Source organism: Mus pahari, chromosome 15 (assembly GCF_900095145.1).
Source record: "Mus pahari chromosome 15, PAHARI_EIJ_v1.1, whole genome shotgun sequence".
Lineage (NCBI taxonomy): Eukaryota > Metazoa > Chordata > Mammalia > Rodentia > Muridae > Mus > Mus pahari.
The window spans coordinates 8531107-8542652 of record NC_034604.1 but is presented as its reverse complement, the minus strand read 5'-3'; the positions used below and the strand labels follow the sequence as shown (position 1 = coordinate 8542652).

General features: G+C 43.8%; 1 protein-coding gene across 4 annotated transcripts in view; it reads left to right on the top strand.

The window, feature by feature from the left end:
- The window catches only part of LOC110333442 (NPC intracellular cholesterol transporter 1), a 124248-nt gene that overhangs the window by 43807 nt on the left and 68895 nt on the right, over positions 1-11546 (top strand). For 3 of the 4 annotated variants that reach the window (XM_029546790.1, XM_029546789.1, XM_029546791.1), the window contains one exon: positions 1255-1350. In XM_029546790.1, the coding sequence (XP_029402650.1) occupies positions 1255-1350 (96 nt within the window). Of the gene's footprint in view, positions 1-1254; positions 1351-2450; positions 2550-7875; positions 9871-11546 lie in introns of those variants that run through there. The other variant, XM_021214906.2, reaches the window with a different exon arrangement.

The following is an 11546-nucleotide window of genomic DNA, read 5'->3' as shown; positions in this document are numbered from 1 at the left end:
TGGTTGTGAGCCACCATGTGGTTGCTGGGAATTGAACTTAGGACCTCTGGAAGAGCAGTCAGTGTTCTTAACCCCTGAGCCATCTCTCCAGCCCCCTTTTGCTCTCTTTTATTTCTAGAATCCTTAGATTTGGCCTTCTCATTGTGTCCTTGGTTTCCAGGGTGTTTTGGGTTAGGAGCTTTTTGTTTGTGCATTTTCTTTGACTGCTGTGTCAATGTTTTCTATGGTATCATCTGCTCCTGAGATTCTCTCTTCTATCTCTTGTGTTCTGTTGGTGATGCTTGCATCTATGACTCCTGATCTCTTTCCTAGGTTTTCTATCTCCAGGGTTGTCTCCCTTTGTGATTTCTTTATTGTTTCTATTTCCACTTTTAGATCCTGGATGGTTTTATTCAATTCGTTCACCTGTTTGGTTGTGTTTTCCTGTAATTCTTTAAGGGATTTTTGTGTTTTCTCTTTAAGGACATCTACCTGTTTACCTGCATTCTTCTGTATTTCTTTAAGGAAGTTATGTCATTCTTAAGTCCTCTATCATCATGAGATGGGATTTTAAATCAGAGTCTTGCTTTTCTGGAGTGTTGGGGTATCTGGGGCTCGCTGTGGTCGGAGAACTGGGTTCTGATGATGCCAAGTAGCCTTGGTTTCTGTTGCTTAGGTTCTTACCCTTGCCTCTCACCATCTGGTTATCTCTTGCTGTCTCTTACTGTGGTTTGTCCCTCCTGCAAGCCTGTGTGTCAGCTTTCTCCCGGCAGTATTTGGGTATGGAGAGCTGTGGCACAGGATCAGCTCTGGACACAGGCAGAAACCCTATCTATGCATTTTTTTAAAGAATAATCAAATTTTAGCCTATTCTTCCTGGGTTACCACTGCCATACACAAGCAAATAAACACACAGGGCAGGTGAAGTCTAGACTGCCTATAGCTCTAAGGTTGTAACAATAGCATAAATCATTAAAGACAGTTAAACTATCTCCACTGAGTCATGAACTGTAGTGAAGGCCTCTTGGGCCAATCAATAGCCTTAAATACGGTCCTGAAATCACCCTGTCCCTGACATAGTGTTCTCAGGGCCTGGAGGTGTGTCTAACTTAGCAAATAGCAGGTGCCCACTCTGGACGGCGTCCTCACACAGAATCACTGCCTACTGTGCTCTAACAGGTCCCGTACTGAGACATGCTGGTTCATCAACTGATGGTTAGTTCTCAGCCAGCACAAATGATGTTAACAGTAATCCCTGTGTCCCCTTTGCTTCAGGATGGTACGACAGCATTGCTGAAAGCAGCCAACAAAGGGTATAATGATGTCATAGAGGAGCTGCTCAAATTCTCACCTACTCTTGGTATTTTGAAGGTAAGACGTAAAAAGTTATGCCATTCTGTCAAAAAAAAGAGATAGGCTAGAGGAGACATACTGAAGACTGAGAGAGAACTGGATTGTCATTAGATGGGGGGGGTCCGTGGGTCCAGGTGGAAATGGGGAGGTGGTTAATAGAACAGCCTCCTAATGCCTAGTCTTCAAGGAAAAAAAAACAGTATAATTGCCACTAAAGACAGTAAAGCACACTACTGATATCGCTTGGAAGCTTTGTGAAATCAAAGGAGGACACCCTTTTCTTCATCATCCTCAGAAAAGACCCATTCTGCTTGGTTAAGTATAAAATTAGCCAGAAACATCTGGGAGCCTAAGAAAATGTGTACCTGGAGACTGGAAATGCTTTGTTAAGTTTGAGTCACTTTGGATGGAAGTATTTCTGTGTTGTCCTGTATCCAGCACAGTGTCAACAACTGCCCCCGTGAGTCACTGGGTGCATTGGGCTTTTCAAGCCTGCGGTTTCTGCAGCAGAGGCTCAGTTCTGCCATCTCAGGATATCCAGAGAAACTGACAAGAAGCAAATGTGGCTGCCGTCCATAGTTATAATTTATGGGTGATATTGATGATATTTTATATTTGGGTGTGTGCAACATAAAATGTGCAAAATATTCTTCACTTTCAGGACTTAAGAGAAAAGAGGCAGTGGGCTAGGTTTAACCCACAGGCAGTGGACTCTTGATTTGAATCATTTACAGTCCTGCTTTGTTGAATAGAGGGCACTAAGTCTCTTCTAAGTTGACACTGTGGCATAGCTGTGCCCTTGAGATACATTAGGGCATACAAACCCTTTTCCTGGAATGACTCCACAAATGTACTATGTTCATGCTGGAAACATGCTGTCTGCCCTTCAGATTTTTAGACCCTGTTCTTGCTGACATCTAATAAAGAATTACTGGGTTCAGTATCGATCCCTGTCCCTAATGAGCTACCTTCAGCTGTGTGTCTGAAGACATTGTAGTAGTACTGATGTGACTCTAGGAAGTGCAGGAAAGTACCAGGAAATAAGACTGTGTTGTCTTGTGGGACATGCAAAGCCAACAAGAGCCTGACTCTTGATGCGCACTCTCATTTTCTCTTAGAATGGGACTTCGGCTCTCCACGCAGCGGTGCTCAGTGGGAATGTTAAAACAGTTGCCCTGCTCCTGGAAGCAGGGGCAGATCCAGCCTTGAGAAACAAGGTACTCACTCAATCTGTCCTTTAACTACACTGGCCTCCATGTAAGGAGTCCTCTTCCTCAGAAGGCAAGACAAGCATCTCACAGGCTCCTGCCTCGATTTTCATAGTTACACACAGAAAGGGCATGCTGGCTGCAGTTATGACTTATTCCTAGCCAATGCGTTTAGACTTGGGGAATTGTGCTAAAAACACTATAGCATCCATGGCTTTCTCTAACCATTTACTCATACAAAATGTGCAAACACTGGAGGTGGGGATGTAGCTCAGTAGCAGAGTGCATGCATAACATGCCGAATCCCCCAGTAGGACATAAACCAGTAGTGGTAGTTCATAGTTTTAAGGCCAGTACTCAGGAGCTGGGGCCAAGGGATCGCAAGCTTACAGTGGTGTGGCTTCCTGGTAGGGAGAAGTAAGTAGCCATTAAAGGCAGTAAGCATGTGCTCTGGAAAATTACTAATGTATGCTTAGCGACTTGGTCAGGAAAATGTGTTATCAATAGGATCGCATGTCACTGCTACACCAATCCATGTTTTTATTATTAAATCCTTAGAGTTGAACCAAATTTGGAAGTCAGAGAGCTTTCGATCACAGTATTTCCACTGTGGCTTCTTGTTGTATGCCCTCTTACTTGATGTCTGCTGAAGATGTCTTGTGTGCAGACTGGGAGTTAAGGAGAACCCCATTAGTTGTATTCTGACTGCTGTTGCTATGATAAAAATTAGCCTGACAAAAGGCAATACAGGGAAGGAAGGGTTTGTTTAGGCTCACAGTTCCAGGTTATAAGTCCATCGTAGCGCAGAAGTCAAGACGGCAATACTTTAGAACATCCAGTGGCATCACACCCACAGTCAAGATCACAGAACAACGAGTGCATTCATATGTCATGTTCAGATCCCTGTCAGTCCAGGTCCCAAGCCCAGGGAATGCAACTGCCCACTGTGGCATGGGTCTTCGTTCCACAGTTAATCTAATTAAAGAGATGTCTATGACAGGCATGCCCGTAGTTTAGACGGACTTAGCAGTCTCTCATCGAAACTCTCTTCACAGGTGAATCTAGATCTGTAAGGTTGACAATTGGAACTAACCGTGGAGGCTGGAGAGGTGACTTAGTTGTTAAGAGTACTTGCTGCACAACAGTCAGAACCTGAGTTCAGGTCTCAAAATCCATGTAACAAGCTTGCCATGTGCTGTGTTTGCCTGTAACCCCAGCACTGTGGGAGGTGAGGGCCAAAGGATTACTGGTACTTGCTGGCAGCCAGCTTAGCGAAAAGCCATAAGCTCCAGTCTCAGGAAGAGGCTCTGCCTTAAGGGAGTAAGGCAAAAAAGAGATAAAGGAAGACTCCCTCCTCTGACCTCCTTGTACACACCAGTGCATGCATCAGCACATACAGCACACACACACACACACACACACACACGCATACACACACACACACACGTGTATGCACACACATGAAATCCATTAACAAGGGCCAAAGGAATAATATGCAAGGCCAAGGCCCCCATCTTCCTTGTGCCTAGCACACAGAAGGACTACTTCCCATTCCAGGGGAAATGAACTGCTTGCAGAAAGCTTTTCTGCTATCGTTGCTGCCTCTCTCTCTCCTGAGCTGGCCTGGCTGGGTGATAAGCCCGCTGAAGTCACAGCTGCCTTTCTTTGGAATCTTATCTCTAGCCTTGTTCACAGAACTTTTGGAGAAATCAAACATTGCTGGTTAGCTATCCAGGACTGAGTTAAGACTAGGAACACCGTTAATACCTTGATACGGTGTGTCCCACTTTGTCCCCTTTAATGGGCTAGCCTCCGAGGAATGGTCCTAGGTAATTTCCAGGGACAGAAAGCTGAGCTCTCGGCTTCCCTAGAGGGACTGAACTTCTGTGTGGAGGCTCACTCTGCAGGGAGCCCTGGGAACACTGCCAGGAACCTCATCGGCCCACCAGTCTCCTAATCACAGCCCCACAAGCAAGGGAATTAGAGCAGCAACCTAGAACTCTTGAAAGAGATTTTTTTGTTGTTTTTGTTTTGTTTTGATTTTGATTTTGTTGTTTGGTGGTGGTGGTGGTGGTGGTGGCTTCCTGCATCCAGGGATGCCCTTGAATACCTAATCCTTCTGTCTTCACCAGCTAAATCCTAGGATTACAGACATACTGGCTTTGGAAAGGACTTAGGGCTCTCAATCATTTAACAAATCTCTTTGAACACTTACTACATACTGTGTACTGTACTCTCCTCTGGGGACATAATTTACAGTTTCTGCTTTCATTGAGCTGAGAATTCAGAGAGGAATAGGGCAAGGAAGGAATCACAGTACAGAGCGGTATGAGCTGTACACCGGGGCATAGGAGATGCTGTTGAACCTTCACAAAGACAGTGATGGCCTTATACACTTTGCTAAATGTTTTACTAGATGGAACAGTGGAAATAGCAGGCTTATTAAATTTTGACTCTTACTACATATTTTTTATACTGTTCATGAAACAGTGAAAAACAATTTCAGTCACTATGTACCGGAGTACAGTCGTCTCAAGAAAAACTCTTGTGGAGATATTGAAATTGCAGGGGGAAATGACCACTCTTTAAATCAATCACCATTTTTCTTTGAGTTATTTATTTTGTGCATATGTGTGAGAAAGAGGGCAGACACCCATGTGCCCAGTGTGTGTGGAGATCAGAGGTCAAATCTCTGGCTACTTTGTGGGACCCAGAGATTGGTCAGGGGACTGAATTCAGTGGGTAAGGCCTGAACCAAAGTTCTACCGGCTTAGCCACTCGCAGGCCCTGGTTTTATTAACAGGAGGGCTTAATAGCTTACCAGTCCCGAGAGTCTTTTCTGATGAATTAATTGTAGTTTTACTGAATGTGACTTTTTGTGAATGTGACTTTTTTGATGTGGCAAAAAAGAAACGTGCCAATATTTGCACAACGTGCATGGCTCAGTAAGCTAATATATTTCAAATGTTATAACTAATGCTAAAACCTGTAGATTTCCATGCAACAAAGTTCGAAGTGGTTCATGATGTGCTTCCAGATCCCATGTGGCTGTGAATATGAAACTACATCTTAACTTGGCACGGTGGCACAGGCCTGTAATCTCAGCACGCAGGAAACTAAGGAAATCTGTGCCATCCCAGGCTATGTGGCAAGACCTTTTCACTAAAACAGAAAAACACACATGCCAGGAGAGAGAGGAGTGAATTGAAGGGGAGGGAAAAGGAGAGGAGAGAAGGGGAACCGAAGAGAAGGGAGGAAAGGAGAGAAGAGGAAGAGAGGGAGAGGGGAGAGGAGAGTTTGACACTAATCCTGGAGAAACCTGAAAAATGTGCACTCACCCCCAGATAAGGAACTGATATCAGATCAGAGTAAAGATGCCGCCAAAGTCCAACCTGTGAGGCGAGTGTTGAGCTGAGGTATGGGAGCATGGGTGAAGGGTTGCTTACAGGAGCAGGGAAGGCTCCAAGGTGACTGTATCACCTCCAACCCACGCCAGCATGGGGTGAAGACTCATGAAAGCCAGCGTCCTCTAGCTCTCGGCTTGACTTGCAGGCAGCTCTGCAGATTGGCGAGCCCTTCCTGTCAGTAGTCCTGGTGTTTATGTAGTTGTGGTGGGGGTGGGGTGCTTGTCTTGTAGGTTTCAGGGACTTGCTGAGACTGCTTCGTTTACTTCCCGAGTTTAGGAGCTTCCTTTTAGAAGTTCATGAGTCTTAGTGACTTTCTTCCAGGATGGCAACAGGTGAAGTGGGAAGAAAGGGAAGGGCGGGGGTAGGGAGGGGTGGGGGAGAAATGGAAAGCTGAGGGGGAAGGGTAGGAGAAGAAAAGGAAGCAGTTCTTGCAAGCCTTGGTGTCTTATCAAAGAAGGCTGCCAGCCCAGCCCTGTGTGGACACTAGGCTCCTCCTCCCTTGCCAGCTACCAATCTGTGAGCAGCTCAGTTTTCATCACATGGCCACCATAGACTTTATCGCAGCTGGCTTGCGGAGCCACTCAAAAGAACTCAGCTGTCTTCTGTGCAGCTCCACACGAAAGAAATATGAAAGATCATTAAGCAATTCTACGTGGCTAAGATCTTTGTTTTTGCTAAGGCAGTTGTTTTTTCAGAAATATATTTTGTATGCCAAACTATAGCGGATTTATTATTTTTCATTGACTAGGAAATACATTATTTTTTCAGATTTCATTTCTAAGTTAAAAACATATTAGAGTGCTCCATAATATTTAAGAGCTTACAACAGTGCTGATATCACGGAAATTCAAGAATTCTTTCTCTTAGAATACATGACACCTGTGGGAGGAGCTAGCTCCCTAAGTGCTTCAAGCTGTGCCTCCGCGGCGGCTCAGTAGTCAGTTCCGTGGTGACTTTCAGGTCCCGTGGGAAGTCGCAGCCACAGACACTATGCCTTCCTGGGTGTGAGTTACCCTCTGAAGGCTTCCTGACTGCTTTCTCATCAGACCACACCTGTCTTACTGCAACAGGCCCTTCCTTGCAGCTGGAAGCTAGAACGTTGCTTTTATTGAGGCAGGGAATAAAGAGCAGAGGTCAGAGCAGGGAGGAGAGTGGCCAAGGTACAGAGAGGTAGAAGGAATAAATTCAAGTCACACAACAGATGATGTGGTTTATAACAATGCATTCTGTGTTTTAGAAAGAATTAAAAGGTGTTTGAAGCTTCCCCAACAGAACGTTTAAGGAAATGGGAGATGCCAATCATCCTGACTCGTTCATTACACTTTATATCTCTTAATCAATTACCACACTGTACCCCATAATATGAACAAATGAAAATAATAAATGAGGAGCCATCGAGATGGCTCAGCGGGGGAAGGAGCTTGCCAATGAGTCTGATGTGAGTTCAAGGTCTGGACCCTGTGTGGTAGAAGAGAACTGACTCCTTCATATAAATTAGAAAATGCATTACAAAAAAAATAAATCAATTGGAATGTGAGCAGACAAAAATCCCATCTTGAGTCCTCCCTATTGTACAAACCACTAAACATTTTAAGTCCAATGCCTGTATTCATTACACAACTATTAGATGTAATGTGCTGGACATTGTGCTGAAAATGGAGATATAGCGGTTTAGAAGACAAAGGTCCTGCCCCCAGGAGCCTCCAGTACAGTAAGGATCTGGCTAGATATAAAGCTAGTGTGGAGCTGAGGGAATGGCAGGTGCTACTTCTCATTAGAAGGAGACCCCTGTTGCCTACTACAGATCAGTGAGTCCAGTGGAGGCTTCTCATCACTGAAGGACAAAGCCTGGGGTCCCCTGCCGCCTTTGAGCCTCTAAAATTACACCAGTGGGGGACTGTACTAATGGCCATATCATCTCCTTTCAGGCCAATGAGCTCCCAGCAGAACTAACCAAAAATGAACGCATACTGCACCTCCTGAAACAGAAAGAAGGACCTGGGAAGAATGAACTCGGATCCATCTTAGATAGATAGGAACTTAGGCCACAGTGTCCATAAAGAAATGGTTCTTAACAATGTTGGAAATGAAGAAAGGTCTGCCCTGTGGGTTTGCACACTGTGCACTGACCCAGGACGGGCTCAGGGTCCACTTCCCTTTATTTACAGTGGGCTTCTCACACTGCCCTGTAACTTGGCCCTTGAGGACATGGATAGTCACAGATTCAACAGAAACTTATCTACAACTATGATAACTAAGTTCAACTCTATGTTGGACATGATTTCAGTGCTAAAAAAGGAATCAAAATCTTTATTCCTTAAGAGTCAGAGGCAGCCCTTCAATGAAGCAGTAAATGTTTACTTTTGTGTTTAATGTAGCTATGCTAAAATACAATGTGTTTAATGTAGCTGTGCTAAAATACAATGTGTTTGATGTAGCTATGCTAAAATACAATGTGTTTGATGTAGCTATACTAAAATACAATGTGTTTAATGTAGCTGTGCTAAAACACAATGCCTCCATAATCGTTTCATTTGTCCATTCACTGTAAAGTGTTTTTTACCACCCAAAGATCAGAGTCATGATTATTGTGAACCAGTATATACATGAGCATTTGTTATTTAAGATCCACTTCTGACATTCCACTATGTGCTACTCAAAGATGGGCCACTAACACATAGAAAAGATAAAACTGTTTGTTGCTAAAACCTCTTCTTTTTCCTGACTTGTAAAGTCACTGTCTCCTAGTCCACAATTGTCAATGTATGAGGATACCAATAGGGAATTTAAAACCCCAACATCTGCAAAACACAGGTCTCTTTGAGCTTTGGCTCTGGTTGTATGGTCTGGAGTCCAATTCCCAAGGCACAAGTGAGGACACAATGTGCTGGGGAATCTGGCACTTCCCGCACGCAGCACTGTCCCTGACAGACAGACTGATGGTGAGCTCACTGGGTGAAACATGATATGCATGAGTACTGTTGCTGTTACTACTGGGGACTATCCACAGTGAAGGCAGTTGTTAGTGTATACCAGGTGCTCATTTATACATACTCATGGGTGAATTGATTCCAGCAAAGAACCACAAGTTCACCGAACTGTTTGAGGAGGGTCTAAAGTTGATGCTCCATGCACTTCCAATGGTGTCTAATTGCCTCTGTTGGTGCCTAACTGCATATATAGAAATCAATCTTTCTTCTATAATACACTGTATGAAACACTAATAGTTCTTTCATGTTTAAACACATATCCACTATTCTAGCTCATACTATGCCCCAGGTTCTAACCAGTAGTCTCTGTGTAAAACCCTATTGAGATGGAAGGGAAAATAATCCTAAGGAAGGTTTTGCGGAGCCAAATGCAGTGGTATGAGAAGCATTGCCTTTTTACGTCTATAAATGCCAGAATGGAACTTTTGAAATCAGAAAATGATCTCTTCAAATCGTTTATGATAAATGCAATCAGAATGACAAGATTCTGATAAAACACTGCTAGCAAAGCCAGTGACAAACAGCACACACCCTCAAAGAAGAATAAAGTCTGACTGATAGGCTCTGCAGAAATTCCCCACTCTAGTTTCAAGATAAAAGATTAGAGAGTTGTTCGTTGCCACAACATCAGACACAAATGTTTTGGTAGCTCAAGATCAGTGCCAACTTCCCCATTGGCAGCCTTTTACTTGGCGAAGTTGCAAATACACATTATCTCCATGGGAATTTTGAAATGCTGTATTTGCCTTGAAGAAGAAATTAATGTGGACTTAAATGCTTTCCAATTTCCCCTTTATTTAGCCCTATACCAGAAATAGTTGTTCATCATAGGTCCAAAAGAAAACAGTATTGTCGCTACCGTCTCCGACTAGCAGAAAAGAAGCGACAAAACCGATGTTCTTCTCAAAGTAGTTTATTCAGGAACATAACTATATGCACTATAAAGATCCCCCGACCTCTCTTGGCCATCCCCTTTTATACCCTCTAGTCCACTCCCCATCACCCTATTCCACATAGGCCCAGTTCATTGGCACAGGATACATTCGTCACATCATCTGATCTTTCGTCGTGGTGCATCTGTGCAGTGCAGCTTAACGGACGTGGCTATCTTGAGGGATATGAGGAAGTCAGTTGTTAGCCGTTAGACTTGGCGGCAGTTCCGGGCGCCATCTTGGTTCTGTGGCTAAACCCACTCCTCACACAGTATTGCAAATACCACCACCAACAACAACAAAACCAAAAGACAGTATCAGAAACTTCATGTTTTCCACTAAAACCTCTTGACATTGGCCTGTCCCACATACGAACCACTTTAGGGCCATGAAATTAATTCAGTATCTTTAGCAATACTTAATAAAGACCTTTGTACTGTATGAAACAGATAACTGGATTAGCATTTCATCTAGATGCTATCTATGATGTTATCCATGGCAGGGAAGTTGGTTAAGAACCTACCAAAGACTGAACAAGATGTCTGTTATTTCAGAAACTGTGTTTCCATTTGCACACATGTAAAGGACTCTTTATAGTAGACTCATCGGCAATCCAGTCAGTCTGCAGTTCTTCTGCAAATAATCCATTTAGCTGAACTACAAAAGTTTGCCACTACATCCATCTGTTTGACAATACATTCCATGTTATACTTAAAATAAAGTTAATACACTTCCCAATTTGCCTTTGTTGCTTTTTTATTAACAGGTATTATTTCTGAGGTTTTTAAAGCCTCTTTTTACATTTATTGTTTGTGGACACTGCAGTACTCTTTTTTTTTTTTTTTAATGGTTTTTTGAGACAGGGTTTCTCTGTGTAGCCTTGGCTGTCCTGGAACTCACTCTGTAGACCAGGCTGGCCTGGAACTCAGAAATCCGTCTGCCTCTGCCTCCCGAGTGCTGGGATTAAAGGCGTGCACCACCACGCCCGGCTCACTGCAGTACTCTTGAAAGTCAGAAAACAATACAAAGCCGGGCATGGTGGCACACGCCTTTAATCCCAGCACTTGGGAGGCAGAGGCAGGAGGATTTCTGAGTTTGAGTTTGAGTTCCAGGACAGCCAGGGCTATACAGAGAAACCCTGTCTCGAAAACAAAATAAATTAATTAATTTAATTAAATTTAAAGAAAAAAAAATACAGAGGGCGGCGCGTGGGAGTGGGGTGGGGTATTTCTTACTTCCACTGTAGGTTCTGGAAATGGAATTCAGGTCCTCAAGCTTGGCAGAAGGTGTCCTTACCACTGAGTCATTTCCCTGGCCCCTGTGTGATTTAGAATAGAATAAAATTTCAGAGTGAGTAGTTCAACTCCATTGGTAAATAGATTGGAGTTTAGGATGCCAAACTGTGAGCTCCATTTCACTAAAGGACTAATCAACTATTGTTTCTACTGCTACAAGTGTATGAGCAATTCTCAAAGTTTTGCTTTCCTGGGGTAGTCACTAAAGATGTTCCCTGGAACTCACAGAGTGAGTTCCAGGACAGCCAGGGCTACACAGAGAAACCCTGTCTCGAAAAACCAAAATATGGTGCACGCCTTTAATCCCAGCATTTGGGAGGCAGAGGCAGGCGGATTTCTGAGTTCGAGGCCAGCCTGGTCTACAAAGTGAGTTCCAGGACAG